General features: G+C 53.7%; 4 protein-coding genes and 1 long non-coding RNA gene across 6 annotated transcripts in view; 3 read left to right on the forward strand and 2 right to left on the reverse strand.

Annotated features, from left to right (window-relative positions):
• The window catches only part of LOC122384698, a 29,651-nt gene extending 25,873 nt beyond the window's left edge, over positions 1–3,778 (forward strand). Inside the window, exons 5-8 of the mRNA XM_043372393.1 lie at positions 514–600; positions 1,132–1,251; positions 1,475–1,653; positions 2,509–3,778. Coding sequence (XP_043228328.1) covers positions 514–600; positions 1,132–1,251; positions 1,475–1,653; positions 2,509–2,601 — 479 coding nt within the window. The 3' untranslated portion in view covers positions 2,602–3,778. The remainder of the gene's footprint in view (positions 1–513; positions 601–1,131; positions 1,252–1,474; positions 1,654–2,508) is intronic.
• A 154-nt stretch (positions 3,779–3,932) lies between these two features.
• Positions 3,933–7,388, forward strand: LOC122384629 (radial spoke head 10 homolog B-like). Its single transcript, XM_043372263.1, has 3 exons — positions 3,933–5,248; positions 5,607–5,831; positions 6,023–7,388. The coding sequence occupies exons 1-3, from the start codon at positions 4,502–4,504 to the stop codon at positions 7,103–7,105; spliced, it is 2,055 nt and encodes a 684-aa protein (XP_043228198.1). The 5' UTR covers positions 3,933–4,501; the 3' UTR covers positions 7,106–7,388.
• A 201-nt stretch (positions 7,389–7,589) lies between these two features.
• Positions 7,590–10,222, reverse strand: LOC122384763. Its single transcript, XM_043372523.1, has 4 exons — positions 9,990–10,222; positions 9,594–9,701; positions 8,679–8,956; positions 7,590–8,270 (listed from the first exon to the last, which is right to left on the reverse strand). The coding sequence occupies exons 1-4, from the start codon at positions 10,077–10,079 to the stop codon at positions 7,772–7,774; spliced, it is 975 nt and encodes a 324-aa protein (XP_043228458.1). The 5' UTR covers positions 10,080–10,222; the 3' UTR covers positions 7,590–7,771.
• Positions 10,223–10,459: 237 nt separating this feature from the next.
• LOC122384831 (vacuolar ATPase assembly integral membrane protein VMA21-like) lies at positions 10,460–13,056 on the reverse strand. Of its 2 annotated transcripts, none has more exons than XM_043372640.1 (2): positions 12,725–13,056; positions 10,460–11,589 (listed from the first exon to the last, which is right to left on the reverse strand). In XM_043372640.1, the coding sequence occupies exon 2, from the start codon at positions 11,552–11,554 to the stop codon at positions 11,294–11,296; it is 261 nt and encodes an 86-aa protein (XP_043228575.1). In that variant the 5' UTR covers positions 11,555–11,589; positions 12,725–13,056; the 3' UTR covers positions 10,460–11,293. The 2 variants fall into 2 exon arrangements, with proteins under 2 accessions (XP_043228575.1, XP_043228648.1); XM_043372713.1 differs by having other exon boundaries at positions 10,640–11,589; positions 12,951–13,005.
• A 419-nt stretch (positions 13,057–13,475) lies between these two features.
• Positions 13,476–18,509, forward strand: LOC122384945. Its single transcript, XR_006257124.1, has 2 exons — positions 13,476–14,235; positions 17,044–18,509. It is a non-coding gene; the product is annotated as an uncharacterized LOC122384945 (long non-coding RNA).
• The last annotated feature ends 809 nt before the right edge of the window (positions 18,510–19,318 follow it).

Genomic DNA, 19,318 nt, shown 5'->3' on the forward strand with positions numbered 1-19,318 from the left:
TCGAGCGGCTGGAAGGAGTGCGCCCGACCGAACTGAGATCCGCCATCCGACAGAGGTTCCTGTAAGCAGCGGTGAAAACGCCTGCTTTGTGGCAACCGTAGTGAACTGTCGCACATTTGATCCCAATTAACAGCGCTGAGCGCTGTCACAAATATCAGTAGTTGGGCCACTTCAACGACGTCCGTCCACATATTTCGCGTTTGTTTCATTCAAGTGGGAGCTTTCCCGGCAAGCATGCCATGATTTGTCATTGTATGCCTGCATGCCTGGACTGCGCCTTTTACACCTGATAGTTTACTACATGTCAGAGTGAGGCTAGCGGAGGCCCCGTGCACGCCCAAGATCTCGTCGAAACCTGACATTCTTTGCAGTCTGCCAGATGAAGTGAAGAATATATAGTTTGAAGAATGTTATTCTCTTTGTCTATTTTCTCAAAATATTTTGTTTGCTCTCTTCATGCTACAAACATCAGAGACAGAGTTATGAATGGATGACAGTGTTCTGTAATTTCAGATCATTTTGGATCACAATTTCAATCGCCCACCATGGTTGGAGGCGGAGCTGTCATCGTTTTGTCATTCTTTGCCTTGCTGAGTAATGGTAAGTGCTCTTCCCAAAATCATTATGCGTATTTAGGTAGGTATATGTATGTATGTAGGTAGGTTAAGGTGCTATGATATCAATTCATCACTGCTTCTTATAGTTAATAAATGTGACAATAGCTACCAATATCATAGCCAGTGTCAGTACCATTATGGTGTGAAAGGGTTTGCAGATTGGTTGATGCATACAAAATCAGAGTTGACAAAACACTCAAAACAGTCAGCAGAGCTTGTGCCTTGTAGCAAATACCTACTCTGTGTCTTGCTGTATGCACTGTTCAGTGGGAATTTTTAAGCTGTTGGGAGCAACAAGAAAACAGCATTTATTACATTGGGACTTGTGTGATGCAGCTCATTTATCTCCATGACTTAACCAGGCTGCAGCTCGTTCCTGCACAAACCATACAGACTAGTATTGGTCTAGGCTAGTCTTTTCTAGGATGCTAGATCACACTGTAAGCTAGCCATGCTTTGCAGCACTCGGTTAATTTTGTGTCATTTAATGGGAGCCCTCGACCTTTACTTGCAGTGCTGGCCCATGAATGTTATGTATGCACAGAACAAGATGGAAACTCCGGCAAATGTACGACTACTGTGGCACTATGTCAGTATGAAGAGGAATCCTGCATGACCACCGTCGGCTGGGGAAGTAAGTCACCACGATACGATTTCCGCTATTCCAAACGTCAGTGCATTTATCAGCATGGTAATGGGATGGTCCGGCTCATTTTCGATATCATTTCACGCTCCGTTGATGTTCTGTTAGGTGCGGGTACGTCTCCGCCATGTCCCCCAGTGTTGCCATCTCGCGCCGCGCGGCCGTCCCCGCCCGCCCCGCCCGCATCTGACGCTCCCGGCGCCGGCACCGCCAGGCCAGCCCGGCTGGAGGATCGGCGTGCCAATGGTACACTTTGTGACGAAACGCTGCGCCACCGACGCCGAGTGCGAGCGCCGCCGGCGCGCCGACGAGCCGCTCTGCACGCGCAACGTGTACGAGGACTGGCGCTGCACATCGTGCTGCAAGGGCGACCGCTGCAACTACTACGTCATCGTGAGTGGACTGACACCCCCGGCCCGGCCCGGCACCCCGCAGTGACTGACACCCCGGCCCGGCCCGGCACCCCGCAGTGACTGACACCTCGGACCGGCACCCCGCAGTGACTGACTTCCCCGGCCCGGCAACCCGCAGTGACTGACACCCCGGCCCGGACCGGCACCCCGCAGTGACTGACACAACTCCAGTGGACTGACATCCACCGGCCCGGCACCCCGCAGTGACTGACACCCCGGCCCGGACCGGCACCACGCAGTGACTGACACCCCGGCCCGGCACCCCGCAGTGACTGACACACTCCAGTGGGCTGACACCCCGGCCTGGCTGACACAATCCGCAATACAGGCCGATGTGGTTGTTGAGTAGAATCTGTTCTGGAGCACCACTCGGCCACTCTGCCTGCCCCCGGCTCACCAGTGCGAATTAACACTGAACGCCGGCGTACTACAGTTATACATGGCGCACTCACCATGTGCCGACTAGCTCAATAAAATCACTATGAGAGCTGACCAGCTACCTTCCATTCAGTCTCGATCTTTCTGTCATTCAGACGATTCAGTCTTACCTACCAGTTACCACACACAGGAAACGTTGTGGAACTAATTGGTGCTGGATGTATGATGTTTCATGCGTTCACTGTCTAACTTGCTAGCAAAGATATTTTGCATTGGTTCGCTGACTAGTTTGCGCGCTGGTTAAGAGCCCTATTCATGTTTTGTGGCCAGTGATGAACAATCCTAGTGGTATTAGTGTGTGCAGCCGACTACTGTCTGTCTGTCTCTGATGTCCCCGGATGGTGTGCAGTCAGACAGGGCTGGTATTCACGGTGTGTGTGTTTGTGTGTGCACACAGGACGGCGCGGCCGAGCGGCGCGCCGGTCTGCTGTGTGTGGCTCTGGCCGGACTGGCCCTGCTGCTTCCGGCCGCGGGACTGCCGGGTCGCTGAGCTGTGACCGCGCCGGACTGGACCGGACCGGGCTGCGGACCACCGGACCGGACCGGACTGGACCGCGGACCACCGGACCGGAGTCGGAGGGGGCGGTCAGGTCAGCCGGGAGTCACGGGGAGAGCGGGGCTGCCGTGCTCACCCGCTGCCGACCGCGCTGCCCGTGACCGTCTGAACCGGCAGCTAGGATACTTAAGACATTATTTCTAATTTTCTAAGCGGGCTATTGCACTGTGAAGTGGGGACGTTTTTATATCTTTTTACACATATGCTGCACTGTTTGACACTTTTTGTAAACGTTTATACATTAAGTTTATGGGACCATTTTGGTGGCGCTTTACGTCGGAAGACATTAGTGATTCATCGGGCGCCACCATCCGTGTACCGTGTGCCGCTCTTGCCGGGGCGGAGTCCCAAGTGGCGCTGCGTACGGCGCCGGAGCTAGTAGATCTGCACTCTCCTGTGATACTCTGGCGGGCATTGTGTCTTTCCGGTGGTCGGTTACTCTCTGTGATGCTCTGACTGATCTCAGGCGCTCTGTTCCTCTGTATGCCGCGCCTCGAGCTCACATTTGTCGCGGCCGTCCGTGACGGGGGCGTGGCCGTCCCATCCAGCTGTAACTGTACGGAGGCGTCCCGTCCAGCTGTAACTGTACGGAGACGTCCCATCCAGCTGTAACTGTACGGAGTACGTCCCATCCAGCTGTAACTGTACGGACAGTTGTGTCTTTTTGCCACGGCATCCAGTGTCCACTGTCCATGGATGATTGGGATGCTACGAATCTTCGTTAGTTCAAGTGGCGACTATCGCCTTCCGATGTAGTGAATTGTAGTTTGAATTAAACATGTCACGAGCAACGAATGGTTGACGATCATCCCAGGGTGCGAACTCGCTTAAACGGAACAAACTCGTCTTATCAACGGAACAATGCATAGGCCAAACAAACGGTGTTCATCCTATGAGCAGGGTTCCATTTGAGGCGAGTAGGTACTGCTCCCTCTCCTTGGGCTGGTTTGCATGTCTCGGTGGCCCCTAGCCATCTCACGGACAGCGAACGCGCTGTGATCAGTCATGTGATCGTTATCATGTGACTACGCGTCAACGATTAGCTAGGACCACTTCGTTAGGTGTTCATTTTGATACAAATACTTTTTAATACACGCCGTCCAATTTCTAATTGCTGTTTGATGATTTGCCCGAGCTCGGTCTGCGGAGTTGCTTTGTGCGGAGTGCCCCTTTGTGCGGAGTTGCTTGCTTACAATGCCGGTTTTATACAGGCGAAATCGAATCTTCCTTGGCGTCAGATTTGGAAGACAATCCATTACCTGCGTGTGTGATTGACTTCATAATAAGGCAAATACTTATCCAACTCCTCGGCCTAACCAGGCGATGCAGCGCACAATGGCCATGGCCCCTGGGGCTGGGGGCGACCGGAGAGGGATGGCGGTGCAATGACTGGATATTGAACGATTCTCGGTGGAAGATTAATATGCACCATGCTAATCATGTCCTGAATAAGAACATCAATCTACTCGTATGCGGCATGAATTGGTTAAACCGGTTCAGCGGCAGGATTGACTCCAATCTCACACTCATATCCTTTGGGAATGAATCCTCGATGAGAGGCGAATGTTTAGATATGTCGCGTGCCTTTTTCCTTCATTCGATAACGGACAAGATTTTGGCCAATGCTAATATTAGCGAAATGAGAAGTATGCGTGGAGATGCTGTAAATATTGTGTGTACTTCTTGGATCAATTTTGTAGCGTCGCTTGTCATTTACAAGTTGTGGTGACTACAGTACTGGCTGAACACATGACGATCCAATAGTATCACATTCGGCACCGGCGCCAAACGCGGCCTTCTGTCTGAGCACTGATTGTCTGCCCCTGAAACACCGATGTTCGTGGTCGCCCCGTCGACGCCGCGTGAGGTCGGCGCCGACGGCGAGGACCCGGCATCTCCGCCGGCCGAGTCGGCGCCGCCGTCACCGCCGGCGGCGGACGCGTCCAGTGGCGCCGAGCTGGCGCGCCAGCAGCAGCGCGCCCAGCTGCTGCTGCTGCGCAACATCGTGCCGCTGCTGGTCGGCTACGTCACAGAGACGGCTGAGGTGGGGCGCGACGAGCACGGCCGCTGGCACGGCACGGGCACCGTGCTGCTGCGGCGCGGCCAGCGCTACGAGGGCCGCTTCGAGCACGGCCTGCTAGAGGGCTGTGGCACGCTGACCTGGCCCGACGGCACCCAGTACTCTGGCGAGCTGCGGCGCAGCGCGCTGCGCGGCCGCGGCACCTACCGCTGGCCGAACCGGTGCCAGTACAGCGGCCAGGTGTGCTGCGGCCGCCGGCACGGCTACGGCGTCTTCTCACACCCGTCCGGCTACGGCTACCTGGGCGCCTGGGACCACGGCGCTAAACACGGACAGGGAAAGATGTTCTTCGGCTCAGAGAAAAACAGCGTCTACGAGGGCGAGTGGAAGAACAACCAGCGTGAGGGCTATGGGGAGCGCATCTACCCGTCGGGCAACAACTACTCTGGGTACTGGTCGGGCGGCCGGCGCGAGGGCCACGGCACCATGCGCTGGTACCGCTGGGCCTTCTACCTGGAAATCTACGAGGGAGAGTGGAAGAACGGCCTCCAGCACGGCCAGGTGAGTGAGGAGCCGCCTCCAGTAAGGACAGATGGGTCCTGCCCGCGGCTTATTATCACTGGATGCATAGGATTTACTCCGAAACTTATTTCCCGAAACATGTATACTGGTTTGTAATGACAGTTTACGCGACAGTTAGTATCCAGTGGGCATTATTCACATATCTGGCATAATAACCGTGTTCAGCCTGTGACGATATCTTGTGACCTTGGGCATTCCAACTTCGTCTCTTATCCATTTGTAACTCTAAAACCTCTACGTAACCTCACTGACTCTTCCGTTATCTCTCTGTGACACGTCTGACCTCCCAGTGGCTGACCTCTGTGGGACCTCACTAACCCGTATGACGGCTCCACAGGGCCGGCACGAGTGGCAGACGCACCAGCTGGATCCCGTCCAGCACCCGCGGTTCAACACGTACACGGGCTCATTCCGCAACGGCGAGCGTCACGGCAGCGGCGTGTTCCACTACAGCTCGGACGCCACCTTCACCGGCCGCTGGGCGCACAACCTCAAACAGGGCACCGGACACTACGTGGACGTCGTGCAGACCACCACCACGCAGGACTTTATCGACGACAAGGTGAGCGCGCCGGCGGGTCAGCGGGCAGTTTCGCGGAGGGGTGGGATGGGAGTGGGACCGACCCGTCTCCGGCCGCTGTAAATCCCGGGTTGGACTGTGGTTAATATTGCCTAGCTGATGGTGTAGCCTCTGACCTCTGGCCGCCGGCCAGGTGATGTACGTGTAGCCTCTAACCTCTGGCCGCCGGCCAGGTGATGTACGTGTGTGAGACGAGCGAGGAGACGGGCACCACCATGTGCGTCTACAGCGACCTGCGCGACTTCGAGCACCTGCTGAAGCCCACCTACCAGCTGGACACGTCGCCGCTGCTGGCCGGCCTGCCGGAGCCGCAGCGCGCCGCCGTGGCCGACCAGGTGTGGACCGTGCTGCGGCGGCACATCTCCGAGCTGCGCCGCATCTACAGCTACTACAGCCGGCTGGGCACCGCCGACCTGCAGGCCGCCACCTACGCGGCCATGACCCAGCTGCAGTGGTGGCAGATGATGCGCGACTGCGACGTGCACGTGTCCGGCCTGCCGGCAGACGTGCTGATGGGTATCCCGATGCTGGCGTGCGGCACGGGCCACCCGCTGGCCGTGGTGCACTTCCACGAGTACCTGCTCATGTTCCTGCTGCTGGCCGACGTTCTGTACACCACCGAGGAGGACTGGCAGCTGGCGGAGCGCGTCGGACGCTTCATCGAACAGGTGGTGCTGGTGCGCGACGCGCGCACGGTGACCGGCCTGGTGCTGACGCTGCCGCTCAGCCGGCGGCCGCGGCCGGCGCTGCTCGAGCAGCTGTATGACGACTTCCAGCAGCAGCAGCCGGCCACGGTGCGCAGCGCGGTGCGCCGACTGGGCACGGGCCGCGTGCCGCAGTTCCCGGCCGTGCGCGCCAGTCTGATCCTGCGCGCGGCGCGCCGCGTCGTGCCGCTCATGGTGGTGGAGGACCAGCTGGACACGGAGCTGGAGCTCACCTTCATCGACTACTGCGAGCTACTGCTGCAGGCGCGACAGCTGCACTGGGAGCAGCCGGCGGCGCGCGCCGGCCGGCCGCGACGCGCGCGCCAGTACCGCCGGCCGGCGCGGCCCATCTACGAGCGCTACGTGCCCACGTACGCGCTGCTGCAGTACCGGCAGCGGCTGCTGGCGGCGCTGCGCGACCTGGCCGCGCCGCCGCCCCGCCGGCCGGCCGCCGGCAAGGGCGCCAAGCACGCCGACAAAAAGTCCAGCACGGGCACCCAGCTGCAGAAGGACAGGAACCGGGTCTCTAGCGTCCGAGTCCGGAAACTCTGAAAAGGACCCGATGTCCGCCGAGAGTGCCCCACGCCTTGGCAGAAAGAAGCGGAAAAGACGGGGCCAGCTGCCCTGGAAAGTCATTTCCATACAGTCGGGTAGCAAAGTTGGTCAAACAAATGCTTACTTTTTGTTACCGTCTCAACTTGGGCCTGGGTTTGTATTGTTTGGCTCGAAAGGATGGTTTGTGACCAGTGAACAGAAGAAATGCCTTAGTTTGTTGTCATTTAGCTGACGTTAACTGCGACAGTTAGATGAAAGATACACTGAGTCGGAGCTCGAACGACGGCTGTTGTACATACATCAACAGAGATTATATAAGCGTCCATGAGGGTTTCCAGCATACTGGGTTCAGGGATGATTATTTACAACGCCGCAGCTCGTTGAATGGGTGGGATCCCGTTGCGTAACGCCCTATACACAACCACAAGAGCCATCAGATGGTACACAACAATCACAACACCAAACAGCTAATACTAACAGAATCCAGAGGCGCGTGCGTAGGGAAGAAATTGAAGCGATGAGCGGTGTTTTCAATAACCATAACCTACCGAACTCTGGAAAAGTGGCACATGATCACCGTGTTTACTGATGTGACTGATACGGATCCGGCAGGCGACAGATCTGTTGTCTGTGTGGGAGTCGATGTGACTAGGCCATGGCAGATCAACTCCCGGGCTCGCCGATGCTGTCGGTAACGTCAGCGGACTGGGGGGCCGCGTCCGTCGGTGTGGGAGCGGGCGGCGCCACGACCGCCCAAAACACGTCATGCACGGCGGTGAAGCCCAGCGGCCGCATGGCGCCCAGCATGCCCAGGTTGTCGCGGCCGGTGGCCACCACCGCCGGCAGGTGGCGGGCCTCGCAGCGGCGCGTCAGCTCGGCTAGCGCCAGACGCGCCAGGCCGCGCCGCCGCTGCGTCTCCAGCGTGTGCGCGAACCCCAGTTTGCCGACCGTGTTGAGCAGGATCCAGCTGACGGGCTGCGGCTCCGCCGGGCCGTCCGGCGCCGGCCGCCGTCGGACGAACACGCCGGCGCTCAGTCCGGTCTGCACGCTGCGCCGCAGGATGGCCGCGGCGTCCGGCACGTGGCGCAGGTAGGGCCAGTGCTGCTGCACCCGCTCCAGGTGGCACATGCTCAGCGGACGCACCTCGACGTCATCGGGAGCGCTGCAACACGACAGAGCGGGCGTCGGCGGGGCTGCGGTACCGCGCGGGATAGGTCGAGACGAGGATACAGAAACACCGAGTTACTGGGAACTGCCGAGAACGTCTCTGATTCATCAGTGTCAACGTGTCTACACTTGTTTGTTGGGCTTTGTAACCATTGAGTTACATAAGCTATGCCAGAGCGTGTATTACATAAGCAGGGTCAATGGGATCGAAGGCATTTGAGGCTCAAACAGGCTACGTAAACTGTTTATTTTCATAGAAACATTCCGGTTCTTTGTAGAAGAAACGCCCCTCGGCGCTGGCTCGGTATGTGTATCAGCTCCCTAGCGACTGGATATATTCCGTTAGAGCTGTGTTTCAGCCACCCCTCGGCTCTGTGTTCGGCGCCGGCCTCGGTCCTCCCACCTGAGTTGCGCCACCTCCGTGTCCGGCGCGCCGTCGGCCTCGCGGACGAACAGGCACGCCCCGGCGCTGACGGGCGTCACCGTGTAGCCGCGCCGGCCGGCGGCCCGCTCCAGCGCCGGCCGCAGTCGGACCGGCCACGAGTCGGCCCTGAGCCGGCGGTCGGGCCGCCACAGCAGCCGCGACACGGGATCACAGAGCAGGGCGGCCAGCAGCCGGTCGTGGCCGGCCGGTGAGTCGGCGCAGAACGCGTCCATCACCAGCAGACCGGGCAGCGGCAGCTGGCGGGCAGAGGGGGGGGGGCGGTCAGACCCTACACCAGCTGACCGGGCAGCGGCAGCTGGCGGGCGGGGGGGACGGTCAGACCCTACACCAGCAGACCGGGCAGAGGGGACAGTCAGACCCTACACCAGCTGACCGGGCAGCGGCAGCTGGCGGGCACAGGGGACGGTCAGACCCTATACCAGCTGACCGGGCAGCGGCAGCTGGCGGGCACAGGGGACGGTCAGACCAGGGTGTCAGTGAGAGGTCAGACCTTACCAGACCAGACCGGGCAGATGGGACGGTCAGACCCTACACCAGCAGACCGGGCAGAGGCAGCTGGCGGACCGGAGGGGCGGTCAGACCGGGTAGGGACAGGGACGGCTAGACCTCACCAGTCGGGACGGACGGTCAGACCTCACCAGGCCAGACAGGAACGGGGACGATCAGATCATTCACATTCCATTGACACCATTCACCATTCACGGACGCGTCACCGATCTGGCAAATTAAAACACCGCCTCTTCAGCCACGGATCGGTCACGTCCCGGAGCGGTGTCTCAGAACAGGGGTGAGACTAGGACCTACATTACCAGCACAGCGGTCACTCAGGCGAGTCAGTGGTCCGTCAGAGTCGAGACCGTTTGGGCCACCCACCGTTATCACGAGCGTCACCGGCGCCTCTGCCGTGTCCTCGTCGCTGGCGAATACCCAGTACTCCGAGTCATTGACGCCCTGCTGGAGCAGCAACAGGAAACAGCGCACCTGGGAACGGATCGAAATTCAGACCGGGGGCCCTTGACGGGCTGCGACGCAGTGATCAGTAGGTCGATGACCGAGTACCCAGAGGACTACAGCCTAACGCAACACTGCTGCACCCGATTAACACTCAACAAGTCATAGTCTGAGCGATCGCTCTTAGAATGCATACGGCAAGGTGCACACTACCAATCACCTTCTCGCCATCGAGCCGTGCCGGCTCAGCGTACACAGTCCGCCCTATGTTCGCGGAGCAGGACCTCGTCCAGGGGTGCGCGGTGTCGTCGCCCTCACCTGTGCCGTCTGCAGCCCGTACCGCTCCAGTCGGGTGACCAGCCGTCCGATCTCCTCTCCGGAGACAGCCTGCACAGGGGGACACACCATGGCCACCGACCGCCGCCGTGCCCAGCCACCTCCGCACACAGTCGGAGACTACCCCGCGGGGCGACGGCGGCCACAGAGTGCGCGCGGAGTACACGAGAGGCTCCCCCGCGGGGCGACGGCGGCCACAGAGCGCGAACAGAGGCCTTGACAGGCCCGTCTCAGAACTGTGTGTTTGACATTAACCGCATTATCCGCCGTGCCGTGGTATAACACGTCATAGTGTCCAGTGTCGTCTGTTTTGGATCTACGACGACCCGCGACAACGCATCACATGATCGCTTTTTACGTGACCCTGACATGTTGAAGGTGTACATGGTGTGTAGTCAGGCATAAACAGAATAAAGCGATATAACTACTTCGAAAACATTCAAAATTAGAAATGAGGTAAAGATGCAGCTTTATTTCGTGTCTATATCCGTAACATAAATCTAAATGATAACACGACTAATAGAAGAAAAACATTGCAAAACATATCAATTTTATGTGTAGCATAGGCTTATGTGGATAACAGGTCTCATCGTGCACTCATCGGTTCTATAGCACCAAAGAATATTGAGTCATTGGTAGTAAAAGCGATGGTTTATTTTGCATTACCGAACTTGATATATACCAAACATGGATCAGTAACAAAGGAGATAACCTGCGGTGACGAACTATAGCGGGCGAAACATTCATTACTCACAGCACGTTAGTCGGGCTCATGGCTGTAAACCTGTCCACATTTCACAAGTGGTATCATTTACAATTTCTATCTAAAAATCGCACGGCACAAAATAATAAAGCAAGCTGCTTTCTCATTGGGTAAATTGAATAATTTATGATTAAATCGAAAATAGTTTTAATGATGATTCAAAAGAAGGGAATGTGTTACGTAACCAAATAATCGCGATAATATCTACATTTTGACAGCGTGTTCATAATTCGACGAACATTCTCGCGATCACACCCCTCCCACACGGCAAACCTCTCACGCCTCTCACCCACCAGCTCTCACAGGACAGCTCACCCTCGCCCCCGCACCGTTCACACACAACACTCCAGCGCCACCGCAGCGCACCGGCGCCACCAGCGCCACCGCAGCGCGCCAGCGCCACCACAGCCCACCGGCGCCACCAGGGCGCGCCAGCACGGCCGGCGCCACCACAGCGCCACCGCAGCGCACCAGCACCACCACGGCCGGGGTGCGCCCGGACGCCGCGCGGCGCGGAGCGACGCTAGTCCTTTTTCTGGGCCTTGCTGTCCTCCCGGAAGGCGCGCATCACGTACAGTCCGAGCACGCCGTGGATGACGAGCACAGTGACCACGGCCGCGTACAGCGTGCTCGTGCTCGTGTCCAGGCCGAGCAGCGCGTCGAACAGCAGCGTCCGAGACGAAAAGAACGCCGCTACCGGCACGAACAGGATGAGGAAGACATAGAAGAGCGCCGTGCGGAACACGTCCGCCTCCGAGTACTGGCGGCCCAGCGCGGCGTCCATCGTCCCTGAGGTGCGGCCGAGGCGCAGCGCGGCTCCTGGAACGGCACACCAGCTGTCAGCACCCCGAGGTCATGGTAGGGAGATGCATGGTGCCAAGTGAAAGGAAACAGTTTATACATAATGTAAGAAATTGTTGAAAAACAGCAATAAAACTAGGATCAAAGATCGTTATGACTAATGTGAATCACTACCAAGTATCAGCAGCAATACTTTTTAGCGCTGCAAGCAAAGCTTGATTTGCTCCCAAAGTCAAATTGACACATTATTTATTTGGCTAGCAGTTTGAATTTGACCTAATACCCAAGGTGTCCACTGTCCTCTGTTCAAAATTCAAAGCACAAATTACACAAATATGTTGAGCTGCAGAAGACTGGTAACTGTTCAGCAAGTTTCTTTATCAGCCTGATGCAATTTCTGACACATAGATAAATATTTGTGACCAGGAGATTGTACAAGTTACTAATTGCCCCTCAATGTTTAACAGTATTGACCCAAAAATTGCCCCTAGTTAGCTTAAATTTCCCTGAGATTCAGAACTCTTAGAAATGTGTTAGAAGGGTGGCCTGCACAAGTCAATTGGAATTGGAGGTGAAAGTATGCAATGTGACCTAACGTTTGTGATGTAGCTAATTAGCTTCCAAATGCTACTGAATGCTGAAAGACATCATTCGGAATAGTTTCCAAACATTCCACCTCACAATATACATAAAAATACATAAAATTAAAAACCCACAAAAAAATACAGTTTGGTCACGTAAGGCTGTCTTGTTCTGTAATAGGTACCTATGATTAGGCAGCACCCGAAACACCTGCTTGATAATACAAAGGGTTTATATAGCCTTGATACAAAGTACTGTCCCCCACCGCCTTGGAGTAAACCAAGGCGGCGGGGGAGAAACGGGGAATAGGGAATCTGTTTTGTATTTTTTGTGGGTTTTATGGATATTCCGAGGTGGAACGTTTGATAACCATTCCAAATGATGTCTAAGCATTCAATAGCATTTGAAAGCTAATTAGCTACCTACATCGTTAACGCTAGGTCGGGTCGCATACTTTCACCAGCAGTTTCATTCAAAATATTTTCAATATTAGATGCATATACGAGGCAGGACTGACTGCCTATCACTATTGAGTATTGAGATAGTTAGCTGTAGGTACCCATCTACCTACCAAAGAAATGACAAGGTAGATGCTAGGGTGAAGACGTCAACAGCTCGGTATCTTGCAAGGCCCGTATCAGTATCTTGTTGGAACACAATACTTCAGTTTATCGTTCTAAAGTCACTCTTCAACGCTAAAAAAATGCTGTCAGACCACTCGTACCAAATTTGTGTCTTTACTCAATTTCCATCAAAACGCAATTGAAATTGGAGAATAATCCAAAGGCTATATTTACCATTTACGCCATTTACCACGGTACATAGAATACTAGGTAACACCGGTTTGTCCGCTCAACACAGGGCCAATGGTCACCACTTTCTTCAGCTGACGTCTGTGACCTTGAGCTGACCTAGGATGATAAACAGCTGACAATTTAGGCCATTTGGAGCTCACTTGACAGCTGAAGAGCGTGATTTAAAATATAAATATTTGTCAGGCACTGACAAAAGATATTATTCACCAGTCATTTTTTAAGCACATTCTGTCATAAATTAGCTGACTCCCTCTGGTCTTCCACACAGCAGAAAATGCAAGTGCAAATTCTGCCGTCTTGAAGTGAGCCAAACGCTTATGATACACATGATCGTTTCTCTCAGAGCACAACGGAAACTGCGAGAAAACAAGAGAGAGTCGGACTCTACAAATGAATGAATTTGGAAGAAAAATAGCTGTATTTTTTCCTGTGTAAATGTTGGCTTTGAAAACATTGGCCATCGACTTTAAAATTGCCCCCAAATATGAAAATGTGTGTATTGACAAAACAGGCAATCTTGCTGTTTTTGCCCAAGTTTGTTCATGATTGAGAGAGATTCGATGCGAAAATGCACTGATATATACTTTTGAAAGCGAGGTCTCGATCAGTGTATTAATTTTGATTTTTAACTTGACGCTAGTCCCACTTTTCCCTCCAAGAAAATATATTTGTCAATTTTTCAATAATCATATTATGCGTCATTGCCTTAAAAATAAAGAGAGTCGGACCGTAATTCTTTCAAAATGACTGATCGTGCTCAATATCTATCGGAATATATCAACAGATTGGCCAGACTCATTGGCTAAATATGTTTAAATTGCATTTTTCTTACTTTCTGCAGATTTTCCTGCAAAATTTTACTGTAGTTTAAGCTGCGTTTCCTGCAGATTGTGTTCACAGACCAATGGGAGACAAGTATTTCTTCATCAACAGGTTTATTCGCCATCAATTGGTCTAGCGGGTGTTTTTCGTATGCGCAGCTTATGTCACAGCTGCGTAAGAACACGTTCGCTTTAAATCATTATGGATCATTATAGAGTTCAGTGTTATGGATATTTCTTTTCGGAATATCAAAGGTCAATGTTGATGCGTTTCATAAGATTTGTGGTGGCGGGATTATCGTCATTAACTAATTACTTGATATATTTTAATGAGGAGTGGTGTAATGCCCGCACGACTGTTGACTTTCATTGTAATTGCTTGAGCTGGTTCCTGGGCCGCCTCAGATAGCAGGATGGTGTGTCAAGTATCATGGCCTGACAGGAAGGTGGGTACCCAGACCCCTAGCTCAATATTAACCTCAGATGAAGCCCGTATATATGTCTTAGAGCTTATTAAAGTTTAACCTCACCCTCATATAACCTAACATAACCTGAAATAACCAGACATGCTAGAACCCTTATTTTGGTCAAATGCTGATGAGCAGAAAATATTAACTTTTTGATGATTTGCCATGCCTACCTATTGCTATGTCTGGACGAGGGTTTCTCGGTTACTGTGTAGATAAACTATGGTGAAGATAAAAAAACATCATCTACCCTAGCCTAACCTTTGCGTACTAAACTACCACTTTTAGTAGGTAAATGTTCAGAAAGAGTGATTCACTTTTCAGGCATACATTTTGTACATTCTTGCACTATTTGACATCCTGAATCCAGATATGATATTTACATGTGATACAAATACAAAACAAAAATCAAACCTTACCTAACGGCTAACCCCATGCCAGACTGGAAAATATCCATACACCATGCCGGATGCCCGTGAGACTATCTTGCGCCGAAATTCGGCGCAAGGGATTTTGCGCCGAAATTTCTGAGTGATTTGCGCCAAAAATTAGGTGCCTATTTGTGCGAAAATTAAGCCCTTTTCATATAAAGCACATGTGCACATATACTGATCAAGGCTATATCAACCAGGCAGAGTGTTTCGGGGCTTTGTACACTATCCCATGTTTGAGCGTCCGAATTAGTTTTTATTTCCACGTAAACCCAATACCTCGGTGGGAGCCAGCGAGGGCCCGGCAGCGGAGCAGCACGTGCTCCGGCACATCAGCCTCTTCTCGGCTCACGGTGCAGAGCGCCGCTGGGCACCGCTTGTCTGGGCACTGCTGACACGCGGCGGGGTGGAGACAGCCGATTCGGTGCCGTATTGGAGCGAGCTGGCCCCGGTGGCCCGCCCTCATCTGGTGCACCGAAATGGCATCCTCTCGGTCCTCTCCGGGGAGAGGGAGCGGCGGCGTGCTCCCGAGGAGTGGCTTGAATAGTGATTCTGAGCAGTTGTCGCGCCACTGATGCGAGGCCGCACAATGAACCGCCCTGGTCAGCGATCGAGCGTTTGAGGGCAGGGCGGCCGCTAGTTTTGCCAGATCGTCCACGCTCTCATTCCCCTCGATACTGCAGTGGGCAGGAACCCACTGCTATTGCTTAACGACGCTTGGCGACGTTCAACAAGGTTTTCCATGCCTATCTCTACGCCGAAGGTTGAGGCCTCACCTGGGCGGCCGTTCCTCCGCTGAGTAGACTCAGGGCGGCTCGCCAGTTCGAGCACGCGACGACCGGGGCGGGGACGTCTCGTCCCGCAACCTCTCCAGAGCTGCCCACGGGGCGAATCTGCTGCTAGATTGACCAGCGTACCGCATAAATTCGGTGACTGTTTTCGCCAAAAAATTATGCGACCGCCCTGCACCGAAAAATTCGTCCGCCGCCATGCGCTGAATTCGGCGCATGCGAAGTTACGCCGGACGTGCGCTTAAATTTTCGGCGCAATCCCGCCACTACGCCGGACATATTCGGCTTAAAGGGACCCTCCCACCTTCAAAAAAGTTAATGAATTGGCATGAAAGTGATGTCGCCCGGTTCAGAAAGAGCAAAAACGAATATCTACCAAATTTCATCGAAAAATATTCACCGGTTTTCAAGATATTAGACTTTTACTTTTGTTTACTTTTTGGGATCTCCGCTGTTCCTAGCGACTTTATTTGAAAGTGCGGCATTTGTTGCGCGCAAAGCAGCATATACCACCGCGTGCTACAAAACGTTTTAGTCAAACATTTAACGGACGTTCGAAAGCCTGATGACGTCATCAGACTCCCGTAATGGTTAAGAGATAGGGACCACGCTGGTCCCACCCTGCAAGTAAAGGGAAGAAATTTCTTGAACACCATAAAGCTGCGGGGGTTGCGACCAGGATAAATGGTGGTTTCTGAGCCTGGCCGCAAACTTGGCTATCTCAACTCAAAACTAATGTTAAGGTGGGAGGGTCCCTTTAACGTGTATTTTTTTTCCAGTCTGGACCCCATGTTGCATATTCATATGAACTGTAGATCAGATATTTTTTAACAAATACCCATCTTTCATCCTTTCAGCATGCCTACAACCTACTAAACAGCCTTGGTATAAACCTACCATTCATACTTTATCTACACATACATATTGATATACGGGGTATGTTTGGTTCAGTAGGTTATAGTAGGTCAGGTGCCTACATGCTATCATTTGTCATGTTTTGATTTCAGGTGGTGTCTTGTGGGCTTTATAGTGGGCTTTGTGGCCCTCTCTAAGTGCAAGGGTTAAGTGTTGATGCACATAATGCAATGTGTTTTTTCCATGGGCGCAGGAACCTCACGTAAAGTGTGGGGGGAGGGGGGCAGAGAACTTCAATGTCACTTTGTGGGAACCCCAATACCCCTATGAACAAATTCTTTACAGTTTCGTGCTTATCTCACCTTGCCGAACAATTTCTTGCTGTTAGTTTTGAATTTAAATGAAAAATAAATATTTTATTTTTAGCATAACTGAAAAGTGGGGACATCCCCTTCCCGATCCTAGGCCGCCTATGTTTTCTTTTTCTTAATGGTACAAATCATCCAGATTCATATGAGAAGGGTAGGTACTAGCTACCTACAAAATCAAATCAATGCCTCAATTGTTTATTGTTTTATTACAATAAGTCCCTCCTCTGCCAATCACACTTAACTATCTACTGTCACAATGCAGTGTGCGTCATGATTTCTCAACTATATGCATACAATATATTTCCATTTGTCAATCACATATTGTTTTTTTTTTTACAGGCTTTCCGGTTATGACTGAGGCCAGCATCTCACGTGCCCTGGCTACGCCAAATCACTGCGGATGCCGGATGCCGAGGACCGGAGAGCCAACCGCTTTGAGGCGTGAGCTCTGTGGCGTGGCTCGAGTGATCACCAGGTTCTGACGGCTACGGCGCCGTCAACCTGGTTGAATAGGTGGGGCCTAGACGAGGGTGCCCTTAGTACGGTGGTCAATCGGTTACGTCCGAGGGACGCTCGAACACGCTGCCGTCGCGTGGCTGCCGGCGGCCGCCCCCTCGCACGTGAATCTCCTGGAGCGAGGACTGCGGGAGGCGGCCGCATCATCACCTGTGTCCACGCTCAACACTGTGCCACGCACTAATGGCGGAAGCCCGACTTTCTCCGATGGAGGAGAGAAGCTGGACGCTGGCTGCCAGGCTGCTGGGGAGGGCGCTGGGTCTGCCATCAGGGGACCCCCTGCGCGCGACCGCCGAGGCCTCGGCACCGGCGCGCCTGCCTTCGGTCCGAGGCTGGAGATTGCGAGGCCGCCAGGCCTGGGCGAGAGCGAGAATCCCACCGTGGCAACAGACGGCTGGCGTCACCTTCCGGTTGGACGTGTGCCCGATCCGGGCTGGGGCCACGGCGGCGGAAAGGGAAAGCATGGCTACGCTGCACCTCGCGTTCCTGCCCCTGTGTGCTGTCCGGCTTTGGACGGACGGACCTGTGGAGGGCGGAGTCTTCAGGCGCTGGGCGGGAGCCGTGCTGGTCTGGCTGGACGAAGAGGTCGAGGAACTACGGCCGGAGAGTTGTGCTATAGCTACCGCGCGGAGATGGTGGCGCTGGTGGCCGGTCTGGAGACCGTACTCGGAAGAGACAAAGACCAGGACCTGCGGTCCGTACCTATCTGCTAACTGTGCGGTAGTGCTGGTGTAGTGCAACATTTTTGGATGGCTAGCTACATTTCACGATTAAATAGCTGGTACGTTTCAGTGCAGGTGGCGTGACGAACAATGTATCTGTTGGCCACTTCTGCGGCCGCTGCCATTTCCTACTCGAAGGCGGGCGCGCTGGGCCGGCAGGATGTTCCCATTATGTGTCGACGTCAAAGCGAGTATATTCATGTTCTTTTAATGCACAGAAGTCTGTTGTATATTTGAAGTTTTATTTTAGGTTAACGATTGCGAAGGGCAGATTCATCTTCTCTCTTTCATTTGTGTTGCCACTTTAGCGTTCATGTTTGTCATAAGTGTCCTGGTCCGGTTTGGTTGTCATCTTTATTCGTGATGTATTTTATTTTACGAACATGCTGGTGATCAATACAATACACTTTTGATTAATAATGCTGCTTTAGCTCTGATCCTTTGTGGTATGTCTTGATTGTACTACTGCGATAGTGATTTTTCCTCACCAAAATATGCAGGCAACAAATGTAAATGCTGCCAAAAGTTTGTCATTGCGTGATGTATCTAAAAGACATCAAGTTTCTGAACGTGGTCGTGTACTACGCAACCGGAAACTCAATAGGACGTGGAATGCTGTGAAGCAAAACTACAGAAGTGAGGCTGGCCACGCCAAAATCAAGTGAGATATGTCTGGCCTTTCTTCAGCCGCCAAGGCTTCGACAGACTATCCGCGGGTTCGGTGTCTCTCGAACTACGAAGATTCAACGTCGTGCGGCCAATCCTGGTTAAGGTCAGCGGGGACTTAGCTGTGGTTATGGAACAGGATTGGCTGTCCGAGAGACTCCGAACCTGGGGTATGTTGCAGCACAGCTATGTCGACCGAGTGTCGTCGCAAGCTGCCCCACTCGACGAGAAAAAGTAAAACCGTCCCGTCCTAGGCTGACTAGGCTTAGCTAGGTGGCAGCACAGTCGCGCCGGCAGGGGGCAGTGCCACAACCAGCCGACTGATATTTTCGTGTGACGTCAGAACCGGTGCCTCCCTGCCATTTACCAAGGCGATATAAAATACGTTGCATTTACTGCGCCACATTGTCATTACTGCGCCAGGAATGTATTGCTTCCAAATACACCTTGGCAGCTCTTCAGAGCACCTGATCCAGGAAATTTTACGAACCAAGCTTGAAGCTGAACGGCCCGCCGCATGCTATTGCATTGTTCGCAGTCGGGGAACACGGGACCGTCACCGGGCCATGCATGAATGACACTGGCCACTGGGCTGGGCCAATAGTAAGGACAAGGAGCCCAGTGGAAGGTAGGTGGTAGGCAATAGCAGTAAAGGGAATATTGAGGCAATCCGTAACGGGCCCCCAGCTGCGACAGACCGCGAGCCACGC

Source organism: Amphibalanus amphitrite, unplaced genomic scaffold, assembly GCF_019059575.1.
Source record: "Amphibalanus amphitrite isolate SeventyFive unplaced genomic scaffold, NRLGWU_Aamphi_draft 000001F_arrow, whole genome shotgun sequence".
In the NCBI taxonomy this organism is placed as follows: Eukaryota; Metazoa; Arthropoda; class Thecostraca; order Balanomorpha; family Balanidae; genus Amphibalanus; species Amphibalanus amphitrite.

What these genes read in the sequence shown, in the direction of transcription:
- LOC122384629 (XM_043372263.1), top strand. Translation starts at nt 4,502, where the DNA reads ATGTTCGTGGTCGCCCCGTCGACGCCGCGTGAGGTCGGCGCCGACGGC. An exon ending in ACGGCCTCCAGCACGGCCAG is followed by an intron (nt 5,249 to 5,606) that starts GTGAGTGAGGAG and finishes ACGGCTCCACAG; the next exon opens with GGCCGGCACGAGTGGCAGAC. An exon ending in AGGACTTTATCGACGACAAG is followed by an intron (nt 5,832 to 6,022) that starts GTGAGCGCGCCG and finishes GCCGCCGGCCAG; the next exon opens with GTGATGTACGTGTGTGAGAC.
- LOC122384763 (XM_043372523.1), bottom strand. Translation starts at nt 10,079, where the DNA reads ATGGTGTGTCCCCCTGTGCAGGCTGTCTCCGGAGAGGAGATCGGACGG. An exon ending in ACGGGCTGCAGACGGCACAG is followed by an intron (nt 9,702 to 9,989) that starts GTGAGGGCGACG and finishes ATCCGTTCCCAG; the next exon opens with GTGCGCTGTTTCCTGTTGCT. An exon ending in CGGTGACGCTCGTGATAACG is followed by an intron (nt 8,957 to 9,593) that starts GTGGGTGGCCCA and finishes TCTGCCCGCCAG; the next exon opens with CTGCCGCTGCCCGGTCTGCT.
- LOC122384831 (XM_043372640.1), bottom strand. Translation starts at nt 11,554, where the DNA reads ATGGACGCCGCGCTGGGCCGCCAGTACTCGGAGGCGGACGTGTTCCGC.